The 22,878-nt window shown below is 38.6% G+C and overlaps 1 protein-coding gene across 2 annotated transcripts in view; it reads right to left on the bottom strand.

Moving 5' to 3' along the window:
* The window catches only part of C6 (complement C6), a 64,836-nt gene that overhangs the window by 40,940 nt on the left and 1,018 nt on the right, over window positions 1–22,878 (bottom strand). Inside the window, exons 2-6 of one of the 2 annotated variants that reach the window (XM_042907897.1) lie at window positions 18,619–18,780; window positions 17,031–17,187; window positions 15,465–15,609; window positions 10,758–10,896; window positions 3,961–4,099 (exon numbers count right to left, since the gene is read on the bottom strand). In XM_042907897.1, coding sequence (XP_042763831.1) covers window positions 3,961–4,099; window positions 10,758–10,896; window positions 15,465–15,609; window positions 17,031–17,187; window positions 18,619–18,761 — 723 coding nt within the window. In that variant the 5' untranslated portion in view covers window positions 18,762–18,780. Of the gene's footprint in view, window positions 1–3,960; window positions 4,100–10,757; window positions 10,897–15,464; window positions 15,610–17,030; window positions 17,188–18,618; window positions 18,865–22,878 lie in introns of those variants that run through there. The other variant, XM_042907908.1, reaches the window with a different exon arrangement.

The following is a 22,878-nucleotide window of genomic DNA, read 5'->3' as shown; positions in this document are numbered from 1 at the left end:
GAGAGAACAAGTGAAGGAGGGGCAGAGAGAGAGGGAGACAGAGGATCGAAAGCTCTGTGCTGATAGCAGAAAGCCTGATGCGGGGCTCAAACTCACGAACCGTGAGGTCGTGACCTGAGCTGAAGTCGAATGCTTAACCGTCTGAGCCACCCAGGTACCCCCTCATTTACATATAATTACATACATTGCTGAGCCCATCCATCCTCACTGTGGGTCCAGTGGGCTGATGACCTAGGAATTTATGTGTGTTGACACTTACTTTTGTGTTTGAAGAAAGGAGATGGGTTTGTAAGGAGGAGCAGAAGGGGATAAGAGGGACTGGAGGAATGGAGACCAGTGGCAACTGACTTCCTGTGCTATGAGGGTCAGAGACAGAACCTGAAGTTGTGAATTTCACATGGGATTTGGGGAGGATTTGAGGGACTGCAGAGCTATGAAAATTTTTAGGCTTTGGGATGCAGCAAGGGGCCTGTCTAGGTAGGCCAGTGTATTGTTAAGAATCAAAGTCTAGCGGTAACCATACTCTGCAGTTTGCTGTTGACAGCAAATGCTTAGCACACAGCACCGCCTAGAAAAAGGAGGATTCCTGAGTAAGTGGTGCAACTCTGCGGACTGATGCAGGGATGTTATGGTGACAGAGCCCTTCACTTGGCAGCTGGGAGATCCTGAGGGGAAGAATTCTTCCTATGGACTCCTATTCTGACTTCCTAGCCAAAGCTTTCCCTTCCCTTCCTTTCACGAGCCTCTTTGTGTACCAGCCAACCTGTTGTTTCACCTGTCTTCATGAACTCCAATACTATGGGAGAAGGGAAGTCAGATGCCTGCTGAATTTCTCCTCCTCTGTTGTTCTCAATAAGATACAGCTTACATTTGCACAGCTATCTGCTAACAGCATGAACGAAGTAATACAGGGACCAGTAAAAAGTCCACCACTCTCTTGTGACCTTGACTCTGGTTATTCCCAAACTTTTGTTTGAAGAAATATCACCATGACCTTCGTCAGCAGTTGAATAGTACCTAAGACTCAACAACATATAGTTAGAGATCAACTCAGGTAGCTTCTTGAAGTTCGACAAGTTTTAGATCTACATTGACAATGAAATGAATCTATTTTATTCTGGATGAGGATTTTCAGGCTGTATTACCCGATGTAACTAGCCATCCAGACTTGGGTTACCAAGTTATGTGGGTGGATCCAGTGGTCTGCTGGTGAATGTTTAAAAACCAGCTCTCTGGCAAGGGGAAAACCTGTGATTTACTACAGCACTTGCCTTTTGTTTTCCTATCATAGCTGATCCCAGCTGCCTGTGTGATGCCCCTTAACTCAAACTCAGAAAGAGATGCACAGCAGCAAATTATTATATAGCATTTTTGTAACATAGATTCAATAGATGTAAGTAACCTCAAGAGCATCGATGGTAAAATGTAACAAAATAATGGAGAATTGATAAATTTTGGGTAATTATCACCTATGTTTTTAATACTTTTATTTAATTGTAAGATTATATATCTAATATTCAGTCATGGCTACGTTTACCAATTGGCTTCCGAAGTTCCCAACAATTTAAGGATTGGCTCTTTTAAGCTGGAAGAGCTGGCTCTGATACATCATTCATGAACCTCACAGGTGATACCTTTTAAATGGTAGTTTTGAAAGGTACTCAAACCTGGCATGCATTGCACAGTTGTTAATGTCTTTCTTGCTGTTATGGTCAAGGGCTCATCTAGCTTCAGCAGCACTGCACTAAGAGCCGTGCCATTTACTTGTTGCATAATTCTGAGAAAGTTATCTAACTTTGATCTCCTATTAGTAAGATAGATATAAACAATCTTTTACTTTTCTGGGAAGGTTGTTACGGGAATTGAGTAAGACAGTACAAGCAAACACCTTCAAAACTATCAAGTATGAAAAGTTTAGATAACAAATTTGCCCTCATCTCATGAGCTGAGTTTAACATGTTACTTGTAAAAGTGCATGAAATAGATGCTTGCTGAGAATACCTAAGTTTTGGGTGGGAGGGATCACTGTATTTAAAAGTAACCATATGGATTGATTGTTTAGGTTCAGTGTAACAGTATTATATGTAAACGTTTGGGTTTTAGCTCTGTCTCTAAAGCTTATTCAATACAATACATTTTTTTAAAGTTTATTTATTTTGAGGAGAGATAGAGACAGCGCAAGTAGGGTAGGTGCAGAGAGGAGAGGGACAGAGGTACAGAGCCTGACGCAGGGCTTGAACTCACAAAACTGTGAGATCATGACCTGAGCCAAATCCAAGAGTCAGATGTTTAACCGACTGAGCCACCCAAGCATCCCTCAATACAATACATCTTAAGAATAATGTTATTATTGACCGAATTACTATTTCTTTGGAATGGTATCTAGTCTGACTTCCTATTTATCATACCAGCAAGACCTTTTCCACCTCCCTTGGTGGTGGTGGACCCCCTGGAATTAGCATCTTCTGGGTATGTGGGGAGATAATGGGGAGTTTCTTTACCTGGTCACATGTCACTTGTTACCCATGTCACTTCTATCTGCAGGCAGAGATTGGACTTTTTGGGGTCAGTCTCCCAAAAGGTATTTGAATTTGGCAGTTAGTCCCCAAGGACATTTCCTATGCCCACTAATATATATTAGATGGCTTTAAATTAAGCTGATCAAATTGGAAAACTACTGGTATTTGTTATATGTAAAAGGTTTTCTAAAGGAAGAATTGAATGACTTTTGCTGAAATCACACTATCCATAAAGTAGTCTCAGAAATCATTAGACTCCCTGAAATTCTCTCAAACATGTCAAATTTGTATGCATGGATGTTACCATTAAAATCACATCTTTCCTCTGCTCTTATTATAAATTAAAAGAAATAGGTTATTGATGGGGTACCTGGATGGTTCAGTTGGTTAAGCATCTGGCTGTTGATTTCGGCTCAGGTCATAATCTCATGGTTTGTGAGATCCAGCCCCTGATTGGGTTCTGTACTGACAGTGTGGAGCCTGCTTGAGACTCCCAATCTCCCTCTCTCTCTCCCCCCCTTCTGCTCTCACACACATGTGCATGCTTGCTCTCTCTCTCAAAATAAATGAATTGAAAAAATTTTTGTCCTTTTTTAAAAGTTTATTTATTTATTTATTTATTTTGAGAGAGACAGAGAGAGCACAAGTAGGGGAGGGGCAGAGAGAGAGAGAGAGAGAGAGAGAGAGAGAGAATCCTAAGCAGGCTGCACACTGCCAGCACAGAGTCCAATGTGGGGCTGGAACTCATGAAGCCATGAGATCATTACCTGAGCCAAAACCAAGAGTCGGACACTTAACCAACTGAACCACCCAGGCACCCCTACACTTTTTTCTTTTTTTAAGAAATAGACTGTTTAGTTCAACAAATGTAGAGGGCCTATGTATAAGGCACTGGGCTAGATTCTGCGAGTATGTAGCATATCACTCATTACACTTAGGAAAACAGAAAAACAAATCAACTAGTAAAATAGGAAGAAAGATACGAACTACCCCTGTTACACTTAGCTTCATCTTGATATTTTAAGAAGACAGGCACTCTTACATGTCTGAGTGTTGTGGTTACCTGAGAGAAGTAGCTTTGGTGGGAGGAAATTCTGAATAAAGCAAATCATTTATCTGTGTGGGATATGGTACATCTAAATGTTTACCAGAGAAAGCGTGGACTCTGCAGTTTGGGAAGCCTGGGCTTGAATCTCTAATCCACTACTTACCGGCTGTTTCCTATGGGCAAATTAGTTACATTAGTTTTCTCATCTGTAAATTGATGATAATAACACTGACCTCACTGAGTTGTGGAAGGATTAAACATCAACCGGAATAGGTGATTTAAAATGTTCATTACCTTTGTATTCTGTCCCTTCATTCATCAGTAATTTTTCATTGGAAATTTTGCTTATCATCACCATCGGCACCGGGGTGCCGCCATGATAGGCTGTCATACCTCAAAGTTGACATTTTCCAAATTGGCTGGAACACGGTATGGATTACTTGCTCTACTGCTTTTGACAGCTTTACATATTCCTCCAGTGAAAGAGTTATCAAGGACTTCTCCTCTGGGCTCTCCTGCTAGAAAATGAAACCTGGAAACAAAGTAATTTTCAAGAATTCCATACATGTAGAGCAATCTTTAAAATTTACTGTGCTTATATGAAAGAAATTCCTTTCTTAGACATTTTTGACTCATGACAAATGACTTGAAGAAAAGCACCCCCCCCGGTCTTTTTTTTTTTTTTTTTTTTTTTTTTTTTTCGTTTATGGTGAGGCATCCAGAAATTGCTGGAAGCCAAAACTCAGCCCCTCTGGCTCAGTTAGATTCCTCCCTATTCCACTCACTTAATTATTCTGGGCTTTTAGCATGAAAAAAAAATTAGGTTTATTTTATTTTATGACTTATAAAACCGGTGCAAACTTTGGAAGCAGATTATAAAATAAATTATTACATAACTAATGCCATTCTCAGTTCACTTCCTTCAGTATGATACAGTAAAGGAATTCTTACAGAGAGCTAGTAATTAAACATTAATGACAATATTTTAATAAAATTGTAATATTGTTTTTTAATACCTGTAATAATATTTAAAATTTATTCAACAAATGCTTACATTTATTTATTCCCATGTATGTATTTACTATATGTATATTTTACACATGTATTTACTATATATGTATACTTACATATATATACATATATATAGTATATGTAAATATATAGTATATGTAAATATACATATGTATTTATTATATGTATGTATGTATATCTGTATGTATATAGTAGACATGTCATGCACTATTTGATCTATATTTAATGTCACTATTATATTTATTTAATAGTTGTGATAATCATGTGATGTAGATATAATTATTTCCCCTATTTTACAAATGAGGGAACTCAAGGATATTAGCACAAATCAAGTATTTAGTAAATTATAAAAATTTAAGAAATTGTTTTGTGGTAGATGAAAAACTTCCCTAAGATGCCACTGGATTTCCTAAAAACAAAAATTAACTATTCAGACCTCATCAAGATAAAAAAGTTCTGCACAGTGAAGGAAACAATCAATAAAACTAAAGGCAACCGACAGAATGGGAGAAGATATTTGCAAATGATATATCAGATAAAGTGTTAGTATCCAAAATCTATAAAGAACTTTTCAAACTCAACATTAAAAAAGCAAATAATTTGGTGAAGAAATGGGTAGAAGACATGAATAGACACTTTGCCAAAGAAGACATCCAGATGGTTAATAGACACATGAAAAGATGCTCAACATCACTTATTATCAGAGAAATACAAATCAAAACCACAATGAGATAACACTTCACACCTGTCAGAGTGGCTAAAATTAACAACTCAGGAAACAACAGATGTTGGTGAGGATGGGGAGAAAGGAGAACCCTTTTGCACTGTTAGTGAGAATACAAATGCATGTAGGCACTGTGGAAAACAGTATGGAGTGTCCTCAAAACACTAAAAATAGAACTTCCCTACAACCCAGCAATTGCACTACTAGGTGTTTACCCAAAGGATACAAAAATGCTGATTCAAAGGGGCACATGCACTCTAATATTTCTAGCAGCACTATCAACAATGGCCAAATTATGGAAAGAGCCGAAATGTCCATCGACTAATGAATGGATAAAGCAGATGTGGTATATATATATATACAATGGAGTGTTAGTTGGCGATCAAAAAGAATGAAATCCTGCCATTTGCAACAATGTGGATGGAACTAGAGTGTATTATGCTAATCAATATAAGTCAGTCAGAGAAAGACAAATGTATTATTTCACTCATACGTGGAATTTAAGAAACAAAACAGATGAACATAGAAGAAGGGAAGGAAAAATAAGATAAAAACAGAGGAGGCAAACCAGAAGAGACTCTTAAATACAGAGAATAAACTGAGGGTTTATGGGGCGGGGGGAATGGGTGATGGGCATTAATTAGGGCACCTGTTGGGATGAGCACTGGGTGTCATATGTAAAAGATGCATCACTGGGTTCTACTCCTGAAACCAATGCCACACTGTATGTTAATTAACTTGAGTTAAAAAAAAAATTAAATAGAACTACCAAAAGAAGATGCTAATATATTTATAAATTCTTATAGATATTAATGTGTATTCTGTGAAAATAAGTTTTGTGTCAAAAAGTTTGATAATGCTGGATTACATATGATGAGATAATAGAAAAATATATGTAATGATCTGTGCCCCTAGCTCCTGGGGCTTCCTAAGTGATAAGAGCAGTGAGAGCATCTTTTGTTCTAATATTTGGTTTTTGGGTTTTTTTTTTAAACGTTTATTTATTTTTGAGAGAGAGACAGAGTGCAAGCAGAGGAAGGACAGAGAGAGAGAGAGAGAGATGCAGAATCTGAAGCAGGCCCCGGGCTCTGGGCTGTCAGCACAGAGCCGGTGCAGGGCTTGAACTCCTAGACCGTGAGATCATGACTTGAGCCAAAGTTGGACGCTTAACCAACTGAGCCACCCAGGCACCCCCTAATATTTGGTCTTTGATCCTAGTTTCTGACACAGGGCTCCTAAATCCCCTAGAATTTCCTGGATGATAAGAGTGTCTTTGTTGTAATGAGGTGACTTTTGGTAGGCTCCTGAGTAGGGGCTGGTCACCAGAAAGACCAAGCCATTTTAGAAGCTTGGAATATCCAGCCTTATCTCCCAGCTCTTGAGAGGGGAGAGGGGCTGGAAATGGAGTCAATGATGGATCATGCCTACATAAAAATCTCACAAGTATGGGGTTCAGATTGCTTCTCAGTTGGTACACATGGAAGTGCTGTGAGAGTGGCCTCCCTGGTGGGGGCATGGAAGCTCCATGCCTCTTCCCATATACCTTGCCTTACTCATCTCTTCCAACTGGAGGTTCATCTGTATTGTTTTTCATATCGTTTTTATCATAAACTTGTAAACAGTGTTAAAAAAAAAAAGAAACAACAAAACGGAGTCACTTGGGCTAAGCTTCATGTCAGCAAACCAAGACCGAATGCCTAATCTTATTGCAGTTCTCAATTACCTTCCTAGGAATGTGGCCTTAAACCAGCAATGTGGAATTACCTGGTCAGCACTAGTGAACTAATCTGCCTGATGGACCCCTGCCTTCCCTCATAGGAAAGTGACCTTGCCTGAAATGATCCCCTCTTTGCAAAAACTTCCTTGCTCCATCTCCTTCTGCCCACAAAAGTCTTCCATTTTGTATAGCTCCTCAGAGCTCCTTTCTATCTGCTGGATGGGATGCTGCCTGATTCATGAATCATTGAATGAAGCCAATTAGATCTTCACTTACTCAGTTGAATTTTGTTTTTTAACAATAGTAAGTAAATTGTTTTACTGAGTTCCATGAGCCATTCTAGCAAATTAATCAAAGAGGAGGGAGTCCCGAAAACCTCCTAGGTGTCAGAATCATAGGTGACAATTAGAACTTATGATTAGCATCTGAGGGGGGTGGTCTTGTGGGACCAAGCCATTAACCTGTGGGATTTGACACTATCTTTAGGCAGATGGTATCAGACCTTATACTGTTTCATACAATGTACTTAAGAATTTGTCACAAACAAGGAAGGGCTTGAGAAAAATGGCTCCAGGTCATGAGGAATCTATAAAGGCAGCAGAGAGCCCAAAGATAGTTTGATGAAGGTTGGTTCTATGAGGGCCATCCTGAGGAATCTTTTAGGAGTTAATTCAACTATGTAGCAATTTTCACTTTCATTCATTCTCCTCCTTCTGCGGTATTTGACTTGGCTTTAAATATTTTGGTGTTTCAAATACACCATACTCTTTCATATTTTAAGTTTTTAAAGTGTTTTTATCTAGTTTGGCGTTATGTGTCATATTTTGTAACTTTTAAAATTTAATTAAAAATTATATATACACACATAATGTAAATATGCATGTGTGTACCTGTGTGTGTGTGTGTGTGTGTGTGTGTGTGTGTGTATGTATTTGTACCTAGACTGAGGCTAAGAAAAAACAAATAGTATGCTGTTATTGCCTGATTCTTGCTTCAGGTTTAATACCTGGTAACTGCTGCTGGCAATGTAGGAATGTTGATATGTCTTGTTAAATTCTTTCTTGGGGAGATGCTACTTCAAAAGAAGTATGGCTGGGGTGCCTGGGTGGCTCAGTCAGTTAAGCGTTCAATTTTGGTTCAGGTCATGATCTTGTGGTTCATGGGTTTGAGCCCCACATCAGACTCTGTGTTGACAGCTCAGAGCTTGAATTCTGTGTCCTCCTCTCTCTCTGCCCCTCCCCCACTCACACTCTATCTGTCTGTCTCTCTCTCAAATAAACAAACAAACAAACAAACAAACAAACATAAAAAGAAGAGGTATGGCTACCTAGGAGGCTACTGTTTTGGGGTGGGAATGTGTTAGAGAGGGGGCAGAGATTCTAAGGCCAGCAGATTAGAAAGAGATTCCAGTAAGCAGCTCTCAAAATTCTCAGTCCCTGGAGAGGCAAGGAGAGGACTGGCTGTCCCCGAGCAGCAGGTTTTGCTCATTTCTGAGAAACCTTGGGACAACAGCTCTGGTTGGCAGAGGGCCGCATGGTCCTTTTGCCAAAGTACACATAGCATGTGGTCCTCCCTATCTGTAACTCTAGAGTCTAGACCAACTGAGCAAGAGGTGAATTTGTAATGTCACCCCTCATCAATCAGAACATTAAAAAATGTGATTATCAGTGGGAGTTTTTGGCTGAGGCTTTCTTCCAGGGAAAGGAAAAGAAGGAAACCATTTTTATACATTGATAAGAAAATGCTATTGAAACACTCTCACTGAAATTAACTCTAATTAGGAATTCTAAGGACAGAACCTCAAACCAGTTTGTAGTCATCCAATGCACACAACAACCCAGAAATATTCAATAACTTCATTACAATGTAATGAGTTAATGCAGAACTAGTTCTAGAACCTGGATCCCTTTACTTCCAGGCTAGTAGTTGCTCCCCATTTTACTTCTATCCTTGAATTTGGCTTCTGGTTTTCATTCTACTCAAATAAGGTTGTATTTGCAACTACTGCTGTTTGTCTTTGGTGCCTCCAGGTTTCATATTATACAAGTCTGGCTGCATAACTGAAGACTTAAGAGTCTAATACAAAGCAATAAAAGCCTATAGCAAACTATTTGCTTTCTGGCCCAAAATTGATGGGAAAAAGAGAGTACAGGAGATTATCTTTACTGATTTTCCTTATACTTCCAACTAAGGTTTAGTTCTGTTTTCATTGTCTTATATTTCCCAAAGTATTCTGAGACATTGGCTCGGTCCAATGGATTTAGAATTCCTTGCCAAGCCTCCAATGTCCTCATGACCTAAAATAGGAATGTTAGAATTGCTGAGTACTATTCAAAGACTGGAAGGAGGTTTGCCCGGTCTACTGACATTTCTTCCAGTATGTTCTCATTTCTAAGGTGGATATTGTCCTAAATCAGAATGTAATGGTGGGAATAACCTGGGTTTTGAAATCTGGATTTTAATTCTTGTGTCAGCATTTACTAGCTGGTAGACTTGGGCATTTTATCTCACCTTCCTGAGTCTCAGTTTCCTAGTTTATAAGGTGAGCAAGTAGGACAGGTGACTATGCAGGTTTGATTCCACCTTTAAACTGTCCTGACCTATCAGTGCATCACATAGTTCATGTGAGAGGAAGTTTGGGTGCCTTAGCCATGTTCGGTTCACCTCTTACCCTCTTTTCTTACCATTGTTTGTTTGTTTGTTTGTGTTTATAAATCACCTTTCTTTTTTTATGTTTGCCTCACTCCTTTCCTTCTGACTTTGTCTCCCATTATTGGCTCGGGGCTTGCCTCTCATGCTTGCGGACTGGTTTTCCTTCCTGAGTGTTTTGAGTTTCAAGACAGTCACAAGCATACTTTTCTGATACCCTCTTTCTCCATTATCAGTGGGAGTTTTTGGCTAAGGTTTTCTTCCAAGGATAGGAAAAGAAGAAAACCATTTCTGCACATCGATAAGATGGTATTGACACACTCTCACTTAAATCAACTCTAATTAGGACTTCTTCTTTTTTTTTGTTCTTTTGTTTTATTTATTTTTGAGAGACAGAGAGAGACAGAGCACAAGTAGGGGAGGGGCAGAGAGAGAATGAGACACAGAATCTGAAGCAGGCTCCAGACTCTGAGCTGTTAGCACAGAGCCTGATTTGGGTCTTGAACTCACATGTGATTTGGGTCTTGAACTCACATGTGAGATCATGACCTGAGCCGAAGTTGGACGCTTGACTGAGCCACCCAGGTGTCCCATCTAATTAGTACTTCTTAGGACAGAACTTCAAATCAGCTTGTAGTCATCCAACATACAGATGAGGAAACTGTGCATTTCTGATTGGTTACTCACCCATTCAAGACCTAGCCCCAGGAATCTACCTTAGTATTTTCCAGAATGGCTGGCATCCTACCAGTTTGCCTGATTCACTCCAGACCTGTCTGAAGGATATATGAGAATGGAAACAATGTTGATGAAGAGCCTGTGGCATTGCCTGGTACAGACTAATTGTGAAAATGCTAAATTCTTTTGCTCCCTGGGAGTGAGGACCATGTCCACATACTGCCTGAGCCAGAAGCCAAGCATTGGAGACAGGGCTGGTAGGAGTCATGAGAGGTTGATGAAGAAGGTGGACAATCATGTTTCTCGTTTCTCATTGTTTTCATTGCTACTTCCAGAGCATTCATTCAGAGATGACTTTACTCCCTTAAATGATAAAAAGACATTACATACCCAGTGCCCATCAACTGTACGCTGGGGATGGGTTGCTTGTGTGGGCACCGTGATTTTACTCTTCCACAATCCCTTTCATCCGAATTGTCTCCACAGTCATTTTCTCCATTGCACTGTAACCTGTTGGCAATGCAGCGGCCTAGTCAGGAAAAGCAAACAACATTAACAACAAACGATTATTTGAGAAAATATCCATTGATCTTAAATGAGTGAGTGCTTTAAGTTTCAAGGGAGAGTTGTGAGGGAAAGTTTTCATTATTTTTGATACAGATTTAGGAAATATGGAAATAGATGCTAAGCTGCTATTTTCCCTTATTTTTTTTTAGGGTTACAGGGTCACCCTAGAATTACTTAGTCACCATTGGGCTAATTGTCTTAAATAAGGGAGGTAGTGCTGGATCCCATTCTCATTACAGTGAACTTGCTGTAGAGATCATGTTCTGTAGGAGAAAATCAACAGTAAGTTCAGACTTCTGTTTTGATTCAGAACAAAATCAAGGTCACTGTTTTTATTTTTAAAAAACCCTATAATTTAATATATACACACGATAATATCACTGTATCTCTACATTTTTACGTTGAGTGAGAGAAGCCAGACACATTAGAGTCATGCTGCGTGATTTTTTTAAAATCTTATGTTCAAGAACATAAAATTTATTATATCTCAGTTTTTGAATAAGTTAAATGCTTAGGTACTACAGTGTTAGGTAGCAGATTAAGTGAGTGAATTTACAAAATAGTACAAACCCCATGTACTTAGATAGTTATCTTCCTTTTAAAATTTGCCGAATATCATAAGGATCCTTGGACTCCATGTATATGTATATATTACAGAAATTGAAATGCCTTATGTACAATGACAGCCCCTCTCCTGTCCCTTAGCCTTTGGCATAGAATCGGGGATTCTGGCGTCTGTACAATTATGTACAGGTCTCACTGATAACAAGATTAAATTAAATGTTTTACTCAAGATGATCTGGTTAATTACTTTAAGTTGTGATGAGCATCTTCCTGCAGCTATGCATGACTATTTTGACTAACTGAAATGCTTTGGGGAAATTGGATATTCTGTTGAATTTAATTTTTTTATTACTAGAGAGTTACCCAGAAAGCACTCAGTTTCAACTCTTTCGGTAAATAATCTTCACTAAGAAGGTAGAGAAAAATGAAAGTAATTAAGTCTCGTTCTTTGATTATTCAACATTTTACATTGTATCTGGACTATGATTAGAAACAATTATTGTTATGAGCACCATAGTCACACAAGACTGAATACTTTGAGAAAATTGAATTTCTGTGAATCCCAAGATATAACCCGAAAGATACTCCGTTTTTAAAATAGCACATCTCTGGTGTTTTGTTTGTTTGCTTTTTTCAGGGCAGAACAGAATGTATAATTTAGTTTGAAATAGAGATGCTTTGTCCAAAGGAAACAAAACCCAAATATTACATTTTTTAAAAGTTTTGAGCTTCGCACTTGTAATTGAGTGAAATTGAGCAAAAGCTAATTTTCGATTTGGTTACAGTAAAAGGAGAAGGAAATCCCATTTTATCAGGTAGAGGTAGGGATATACCTGCAGGATATAGTTCTCATTAGCCTAGCTTTGTGAGTAGGGTACTAGATCTGTTTGAATATAAGAAAACCTAGCCATTTGGTTCTTCTGGGGATACTGAAGAGGAGCTATTAGCAAGGGTAGGGATGAAAGCAAGAGGACATCTTTTGAGCGATATTTAGGGGTGGGTGGTGCGAGCGATATAGATCTGATAGTACACAGCTGAGAATGGTTCCAGGCCACAGAGACTCAATGGGATAGGAAGCACAATGGGAGAGATACTGTGAGCCATAAATATGTCTCATACCAGGAAAGGAATGGGAACGGCGAAGGGCAGTTTGATATAGTGCAGGATTTGCAGAAGTCAGCGTGCTTTAGCCAATGCATGCGTATATAAACTTGCACCTAGAGCTGTGCATCATTTAGAAACCGTACATATTTTTCTTATTTACTTGAACTGATTTGTGTTACTGCAGTGGTATGTTATGTGCATAATGAGCTATAAACTCTCTAGTGTTTATGCTTAAAATTAGGATTTTGACAGAGGAGTTGGCATAGTGCATGGGGATTATTAGCCTCATGGGTAATTCTCAAAGATCCATGTATGCATTGAAATCATATATTTAGTCTTGGAGAACTCTGAACAGCAATCATGAGAGAAGAAAGGGAAGAGGGAAACTCTATTTTTTTAAATTAATTTATTTTTATTTAAATGTTTATTTTTTTATTAAAAGTATTTTTTATTTTTTATTATTTTTTTAATTTGGCTATTCTTTTTTATTTTCATTTTTTTATTATGAGATTTATTGTCAAATTGGTTTCCATACAACACCCAGTGCTCATCCCAACAGGTGCCCTCCTCAGTATCCATCACCCACCCACCCCTCCCTCCCTCCCCCCATAAACCCTCAGTTTGTTCTCAGTTTTTAGGAGCCTCTTATGGGGAAACTCTCTTTAGAATAAACAGTTCTTTGTTAATTGAAGCCAAACATCCTATTGAGTCAAATAATGGTCCATCTAATCTTTTATTCTCTTTGAGAGTGGCATTAGCATATGGTTTTAGAAGAGCAAAGTAGTATATAATCTTCGGTGGAATATTTAACAACCAATAGGCCATGGTACCACCCAATCAAAATGGATGCCAACCACATCTGTGCCAGGGATTAGCCACTTAGTGGCTGGATCATGGGAAGATCTAGGGATTCCTGGTGAAGGCATCTGGACAGCAGCTCAGGGGTTACTAAGAGAGCTCAGGGTTGGAGCAGCTTACCAAACATGGCACGTGCATGTTAATAGTACATTTTTATCATTTGCTGTGGGTGTACTGTTGATCACCTGTCCTTACCCCACTAGCTTTCCTGAAATCACTTATTATGAATAGGTGGCTCATGGATGTATCTAAAGCCTTCTCAAACTTGTGAATATTTTGACCTAAACAAAGCCCTTTTGTAGTAAATTTCATAGATTTAACATCCATGGAAGAAAGGAGTTCTTTCCGGTAATTTGTTCCAAAACTACCCTTCAAGCTTCGAATAGTTGCACCTCAGTTCTAAATCTTTACCTTAATATTCTGGATTTAATACCTAAGTCCGTATTCTGCTCAGTCATTGCCATCAAGATTTTTTCCATATTCCCTCTTTTGTCAACTAGTGACATGACCTTATGCATGTAGCCGTGAAGTGTGTCTTCCTACCCATGTGCCATCCTCATATCCCAGGTTTTGGCGGGTGTCGGGGGTGGGGGGATGGCACAGAAGAAAAATCCTGATGCCAGCATTCTTGTCCAACTTTTGAAGAGGCCAGCAAAGCTGAAGGCAGTAAGCAAGGAGCAAGAGGAGGAAAATGTTAGATCTAAGGTCTGGGTCAATTTTGTATGGAATTTGAAATCTGCTCTTTAAGTTATAAATACTTTACTTGTCATTGTGTACCAGAGTACACAAAAATTATATGGGTTTTATTCATCTGAATTCCAATTTTTATGTCAAATTGACTATTTAGATAAGAGGTGAGTGAATTATGGCTGATGGGCTAAAACTCACCTGCTGCCTGTTTTTGTAAATAAAATTTGATTGGAACACAGCCATGACCATTTGTTTATATATGGTCTATGGCAGCTTTATGCTACAATGTCAGAGTTGAGTAGTTGCAACAAAAAATGTATGGCCAAAAAGCCTAAAATATTTACTGTCTGGACCTTAACTGAAAAAGTTCACAGAAATCAGATTTAAAGTGTTCAAAATGGTGGTGTTGAAGAGCTGTTAATTATTGAGGATACATATGATTAAGTAATATATTCAAGATTTGAAATCTAATCTAATGAAACTGAAATATCTGAATGAGTAATGGACTTGATGGGAGTGTTGCCACCATTTAAATCATTTTCAATATATAATAAAAAAATAAATAAATAAATCATTTTCAATCTTCCTTTTGGAATTACCTTTGGAGCCTTTCAATGGACCACCCAAGAAAATCTGTCACATCATCTGTAGTCATCCCCCTGATATATCTTAATATTCTTCTCTTAATAAACTATATTGAAGATCTTTTATATCTGTAATTCTTTTCAGCTGCTTATTCTGATTATGGATTTGTGCTTATTAATAGCTGAGTTTTACAAGTATCTACTTTCTCTTCCTTTTCCTCCTCCTCTCTTCATCCTGCTTTATCACAGTGTAGGGACCTGGGCATCAGTACTTGAAGAGTAAATGGATCATGTACATGGTCAAAGTGATTATAACTTGAAAGCTATAATTTCATACATGAATAGCTTGGCAATTGGTACCATAACTCCCCTGTCTTGCCATACTTAAAATATGGTTAGACTTCTCTATCATGGCTTTTACTGGTAGTCAATTGGAATGACTATTTAGTCAAGTCATTTTTAGTGGAGACTGAACCTTTTTTTTTGTAAAATTTCTTTTTCAACGTTTTTTATTTATTTTTGGGACAGAGAGAGACAGAGCATGAACAGGGGAGGGGCAGAGAGAGAGGGAGACACAGAATCCGAAACAGGCTCCAGGCTCCGAGCCATCAGCCCAGAGCCTGACGCGGGGCTCGAACTCACGGACCGCGAGATCGTGACCTGGCTGAAGTCGGACACTTAACCGACTGCGCCACCCAGGCGCCCCTGAACCTTTTTTATAGTACATTACCACTGTCACAGCGGAATTTATTCTTGCAGTCAACCTCTTCAATTTTGCAGAGCTTAGATGGAATGCATGGTTGGAAAGTCACCAGGGGCTCAGTACATGGTTGTCCTCCAAACTGACTGGGGCGCAAGATGGATCTAACCCTAAACTGAAAGGAAAGGAGAGAAAGGTGAGGAACTCTGAGTCAGGGTCAAAGCCTATATATATTCTTCCTCTAGTGATGTTTCCTAAATTAAGTAATGAATTTTCCAGTTCCATTATTGCATGCCCTTAGGAAAGTCATCACCTCTCTGGGCCTCAGTTTTCCAAACTGTAAAATGGGAAAGCAGGACCAAAGATTTCTAAGACTTCTAACTCTGAAATCATATGAGAATAAATTATATCAAAATCAAATGCACAGATATTTACTGAGTGTCTCACACGCAGTAAATCTTCCAGGGAGTAACAATAGCATTTTTATATCTCAAAGGTAGTGTGAAGTGATCAATGTGAAGGGATTTGGGGTTTTTGTCTTTGTTTTTGTTTTTTGCATAAGGAAGTCAACATGGAAAACAAGGTTGACATATTCTCCACATTTTAAAGGATTTTAAATGGTGAGTAATAAAACAGGGAGTCAGGGAAGAATAGACACATGACAAGATCAAAAAGTACTGACTTTGAAGTCAGAAAAATTCAGCTCCAAAATATAGTGTCTCTACTCATCAGAGGCATATTCTTGGGAAAATTACTTATTTCCTAATGAGCTCTAACTTCCTCATCTGTAAAATGGGTAGGAAAGTACAGTCTCATGTGTGAACAAGGGCCTAGAACAGTTTCCCTCAGACAGTGGGTGCTCCACAAATGAGTTCCTTTTTCTTCCCAAATGTGTGACTACTGAGCACCCACTCTGATTGGGGTTTCTGTGGGCCAATGCCCTTACATGAATGAGCTGAAGTGAGTAAATACTGCAGCTGGAAACAATAAACAAATTGAGGGACTTTCCCATGGGGAGAGGGAAATTAGAAGCGGGGCCACGAGTCAGTCTTTTGATTAATGTCTCTCATTTTTTTTTAAGAGAGAGAGAGAGAATTCATGTGCAAGACAGGGGGAGAGAGAGAGAGAGAGAGAGAGAGAGAGAGGGAGAGAGAGAATCTTAAGTAGGCTCCAGTCTTCATGCTCAGCATAGAGCCTGACTTGGGGCTTGATCCCATGACCCTGGGATCATGACCTGAACTGAAATCAAGAGTCAGATGCTTAACCGATGGAGCCACGTGGGTGTATCTAATGTCCCTCATTTGTCTGATTTTAAATTTTGGACTGAAATCCCCATTTTCTAGCACCTGCTTTTGCTTTCTGAGCTCTCAGAGGGAACAGGCAGTGGAATCCAGAGCTCAATAAGAACAATATCAATACTGGGGGCAGAATTTCCTTTGAAAGATTGCTAAATGGAATTTTCCCTCAATGGAAGCTGGAATGGTGTATTTTCAGAAACTGAGGAAATTGAGTATTTCTGTGATTGTTGATCCTGTCAGGTCATCCAAATCTTTTATTGTGATTCAGATTTCCTGAAGGTGCCCATGGGTCACCTACCTGTTTTTCGACACAAGGGTCACAGGCTGACCATGGTCCATAATCTCCCAGGAGGCAGTTGATGGGACAACGTTGCAGGTTACATTCTCTAGTCTCCAGCTTAGTGCAAACCTGGTCACAAAAGTTATCCAGATAGTACTGATCAACTACGATTTTTCTGTAATAGTGAGAAAAGATCTGCTTAGAATGAGTATATTCACTGTGGTTCCATCCCCATAAGAAAAATACCACTGAGCATTGACCACGATGAATAAAAGGAAAGAAATTGTTTTGGAAAGTCAGGCAGGTTGGCATCCATGCAGTTCTTACCACTTAACGGCATTCAGGACTGGATACATAATTTTTGGGGCCCAGTGCAAAATGAAAATGAGGGGCCTCTTGTTAAAACATTATTAGGAATTTTGAGATAGCAACGGCAGCGCATTAAGCCAAGCATGGAGCCCTTCTAAGTGTGGTCCTGTGTGACTGCATAGGAAACACATCCATGAAGCTGGCTGTCATGGAAGTCTCTGAAGGGACTGGATAGGAAAGAAAAGAAAGAAGAAAGTTGCTGCAAATTCCTTACATTATGACAACACAGTGTAATAAGTATAATGATTGAGACAGAGTCAGAGTGCTGTGAGGCCAAAGACCCAAAGAGAAAAATAATAGGAGAGATAAATCTTGAAAAATTCATGTGATGCCTCCAGGCATCAAAGGGCAGGGTATGCGGGGGGAAAGGCACATGCCAAGATTACAGGTGGAAGAACAGGAAGCATCCATGGAGGAGTCAGTGGATGGGCCCGGGTGGTGCTGGTAGAGAAGAGCCGGGTGTATTGTTGTGCTTATTTGGTAGCTAGTGGAGAGCTACTGAGGGACTCTTGAGTGAAGGACTATTAAAGCTTTAACCTACTTAGTGGATGGTTTATTGGGGGAGTCAGTTGGTGATTTTAATGAGACTCATACTGCGCATGCAAAAATAGTTTTGTAAAATAGGTCTCTAAAAACCTATAATGATTAAAGCACATTAAATATATACCTTTCTTCCCTAGTCATGTGAGCATCTTCATGGAACAGAAGCATTGAACAGTTTTAAAGAAACTGTGGGGGCTAAGTAGTCTGAATCGGTGAGAACACTGAATTATTAAATGTTTTCAATTAAACACGGTTTTCCTGCCTTCTTCTACTTGCTGACAATCAAGCTAATAGCTAATAGCGCTGCTCAATTGAGGTCCTGTTAGACTCAGTTTAATGAGTAGAAAATTCTCTATAATTAACTCACTAACTGTAGGCAAGTGGAGCTATACACTGATTGAAAAAAGGCTTCAGTAGAGATTCTTAGCAAGTTAAATAGTCAACAGAAAATATTGCACACATTCTTAATTAAATTTCTTCGAAGCTCCTTGATTTTATGGAGAGAACAAATGTAGACTTCCTTTCAACCGTATGTGGAAAAGACCTCAAATTCCATCCAAATCGAATCCCATGATTTCTTACTTTGAGATATGCTTTTTTCTTCCTCATTGCTTGGTGTGGCACTTTTGATATTGCTAAGTCTGTCTGTGAGGTTTCCCATGGCACAAAGTCAATCGTCATAGCTCGCACCCACCTCTGTCTGCTCTGGGTTCCAGAATTGCAGGTTTTTGAGCAGCTGGACCACTGACTCCATGGGTAATGATCACAGAAACAGGGTTGGCACTTGTCAATCAGAGCACTCAGGAGGATGAAATACAAGATGGAGTGTCTGGCCATGCCTTGAAACCTCTAAGCCCTGAAGGGGAATGATAAAATACATATCAAACAGTTGTTGGGGGTAAAACTTTACAAGTCACTCTCAGTTACAGACTCAGCTATGATCTTAGAAATTATTTGCACCTCCCCGCCCCCCTTAACGCAAGTTTACACCTATAAATTCCCATGCTCATGACTACGAATCCTACTTTCTTTTTTAAGATCCTACTTATATTTTTAGAGTGGATATTCCCATAGTTACAACTCCCAGTACTAGTAAGTTTCTCTGAGCTGTTAGTGACAGGCTATAAGACAAAGTGTTGCAGTATATACATTTGTATTACACTTCATTCCCAAATGGAATTTTGTGTGGGCAGTACCCTCAATTACGTGGCAAGTTTTCATACTTTTCTGGACTGGGGGAGGAGTTTGGAGCATTTTTCTGGAAGCTCTAATTTCTTGGTATCCTAGAAACCTGCTAAAGAGAGTTCAATGTTTAACTGTCTCTACCTATGGAGTCACAGAAGTTAGAGCTGAAATGGATCTTTGAAATCTCCAGGTTAAACCCCCTCATTTTCTGGATAATGAACTGGGGCTTAAGGAGGTACAATAATGTTGAGACTACATGGCAACTAAGAGCCGAAGACTCCTCATTCTTGGATAAGGTGCACCCTTTCACTGAACTTCTAATCACATTAATGATTGTGTAACTGGAACATCTAGTTGCTTTGAACTCTACCACCCCGGCCACAAGAGGGTTTTTCCAGATGTAACTGAATGCCAGAGAAAACTTTGACCAGTGGTTCCCCTCTGTGTGCTGTGGAGCCTTGACGATCTGTGAGCTATTGAAAGGAATTTGCAAAATCACTCACTTCTGCTCCCAGTGTTGTTATTTTGATCTTTTTTTCTTTTGAAAAAAAATGTTTATTTATTTTTGAGAGAGAGAGAGCACAAGCGAGGGAGGGGCAGAGAGAGGGAGACACAGAATCCCAAGCAGGCTCCAGGCTCTGAGCTCTTGGCACAGAGCCTGATGCGGGGCTCGAACCCGTGAACTGGGAGATCATGACCTGAGCTGAAGTTGGACGTCCAACTGACTGAATCACCCAGGCGCCCCTAGCTATGTTGATCTTAGTATCTCTCACAAAACATGCAACATGATTAAGTATATATAGAAAATGCTGCTGTAACTTTCATTTAAAGAGGTAAAATGGCATTCATCTAATTTCTCTGTGTCTCAGTTTCGTTATCTGTAAAATAGCAATAATACTCTCCCTTGTTCATAAGGTTTTTGCTAGAATTCAGTAAGAAAATTTATGTAAAGTGCTTAGGACAATCCTTGGCATGGAATCATCACTCAATAAAAATTAGCTTTTCAAGTTAGTAATAACATTTAAGAGTGCAACAAATTTAATTATAGCTATTGTTTATGCATTTTTCAAAATTAGGGGCTCTTAAGTAGAAGCGAGGATCATGTGAAGACCAAAAATATGTTTTGATATTAAATAAGGCTATTCATATTAAAAAAAATTAAAAATATGACTTTAGTTACTTTTCATCCTACAAATAAAACCAGATCTCTGAACATTTTATTTGAAATTGCAATTTTCCACCAGTGTTTCCTACCCTCCTTCACTGCTTTGTTTTTCTTTGTTATACATCCCCTCCTGATACATAAATTACTGAAGTTTAAATAAATATCTCCTCTTCCCCTTTTCCTTCTTCTTTTTTAAAATGTTTATTTGTTTATTTTGAGAGAAAAAGAGGGTGAGTGAATAGAGGAGGGGCTGAAAGAGAGGGAGAGAGAATCCCAAGCAGGCTCAGTTCTGTCAGTGCCCTATGTAGGGCTCGAACTCATGAACTGTGAGATCATGACCTGAGGCAAAATCAACAGTTGGCTGCTTAACCAACTGAGCCACCCAGGTGCCCCTTTCCTTCCTCCTTAGAGTGCAAACAGCATGGTGGTTGATCTCTTTTGTCTGTTTTATTCATTTCAGCATTAAGAAGAATGAGAGCAAGCATAGCATTTAATGAGTAAATATTTTTGAATGGAGTCTGGGAAACAGTTTAGAAATTGGTTTTTATGAAATAGGAATATAATAATGTGAGTCCATAATTACAGCCATTTTGTAATAACTGTCCTTAAATTTTCTGTCAAATTAAGGATATTTCATAGATTTTAGAAATGAGCTTGTCTAATTGTCTTCCATTGTTTTCACGAGTGATGGTTTGTAGCATAACTGCTTTACCTCTAGTTTGTTATAACAGTTCACTGAAATAAAAAATTACACCTTTTGAGATTTGGATTTCTTTTAAAGAACTTGTAATTTATTTGGTTAGTCCACCTCTTATTTATCTGATAACATTTATTAAGTTCTGAATTGTATCAAAATGTGGGGCACCTGGGTGGCTCAGTCGGTTGAGCGTCTGACTTCAGCTCAGGTCATGATCTCTCAGTTTGCGAGTTCAAGCCCCATGTCGGGCTCTATGCTGACAGCTCGGAGCCTGAAGCCTGCTTCAGATTCTGTGTCTCCCTCTCTCTGCTCCTCCCCCACTCATTCTCTCTCTCTCTCTCTCTCTCTCTCTCTCTCTCTGTCTCTGATATAAAGAAACATTAAAAAAAATTTAAATTGTATCAAAATGTATGAAGAAGAAAATTAAGATGGTTTATAATATAATCAACCAGAAAATTTCTGCTGACTTTCAAAAAATAAAAAAAACACATGCTTATATTTGAAATTTTTAAACAGGCAAGAAATAAAAATACAAGGCCAGATTTCTCTTTTACCTGTAGCCAGAATCAGTCCCCACACATAATCATTGTTTTATCTTTTTATAGGTATCCAATGGAAGAAAAATTCTTCTGTACATTACCTTACACATATACATATGCATGTTCTTTAAATATATGCACATAAATAGGACATGTGATGTATATTACTCTGTACTTTGCTGTTTTCACTTCATAATACACTTTGACTATCTTTCTATATTGATAGATGCATATCTACTTCATCTTTTTAATGGTTGCATAGTTTTATACCAATATGGGTGTATTACATTGGATTTAACTATTATCCTAATTTTAGGCATTTAGTTTACACCTACACTGCCATAAACACCTTCATATTGTATCTTAGTATATATACTTTTGTAGTATATGCATGGGACCAATGGGTGTGTTCCTAGCAGTAGGTGACTTAGTCAAATCATGTGAAACTTAAAATATTAATAAGTATTGCCAAATTGCCCTACTGAAATATGGCCACCTCAAATGTTTCAGAGGGTAAGTTTCTGATTATATTTTAATGTATTTTTTAATGTATTTTTAATGTATTTTTAATGTATTTTTTAATGTATTTTAATATCTTACATTTCTTAGTTGTGATAAGAGGATACTTCGGCCAAAAAAAAATGGGTTCATCATTTTGTAAATCTTCATTCAAACTAAGAGTTTGGGATCAGATGTAATAATTATTTCTTCAATATGCTCAAATATTAGAGCACTTCTTCTTAATAAACCAGTGAGATTTTTGAACTCTCCTACAAGCTCAGAGAAAAAAGCTACCATAAAAGCAACCAAAACTATTGACACGTGACAGAATGTCCTTCAATTTAAAATGGAATTGACATACATTTGAGTATCCATTGTGTACTGCTCAGCATTGAGTGAGACACAAAGAACAGAATACATTATCACTGTCTGGGGAAGGTAGACAGAAACTGAACATTCTTCCTATGCTTTTCATCCAAGCTTTTTAAATGTAACTCATAGATAAGCTGCTACTTATCTATAAGCTACTACTTCCCTAGGCTATTTGAATTGCAAAAATTAAAGATTGCTACACTTGCCTGCTGATTTTGGTTCCCTGGTTAGTAACCTATCTTTCTTAATTTTCCTGGGCAGCCCGGAACCATAGGACATTGGGACAAAGAGTGTCCAGACAGAATTTAGCTTATGATTAGACGGAATAGAATGAGTCTTAAACATCAGACCCAAACTCCAGATTGGGTATTTTTTCACTGGCTTCAGGATCCTTGAGAGCTTAGACTCCTAAAGAATGTGAGGTTTCCCTGTTAACCAACCACTAGACTGACCACCACTCTACCCTCTCATAGCCAAACTGGGATCTTCTCATAT

Source organism: Panthera leo, chromosome A1 (genome assembly GCF_018350215.1).
Source record: "Panthera leo isolate Ple1 chromosome A1, P.leo_Ple1_pat1.1, whole genome shotgun sequence".
Lineage (NCBI taxonomy): Eukaryota > Metazoa > Chordata > Mammalia > Carnivora > Felidae > Panthera > Panthera leo.
The sequence above is the reverse complement of the archived record's forward strand: the minus strand, read 5'-3'. Positions and strand labels throughout refer to the sequence as shown.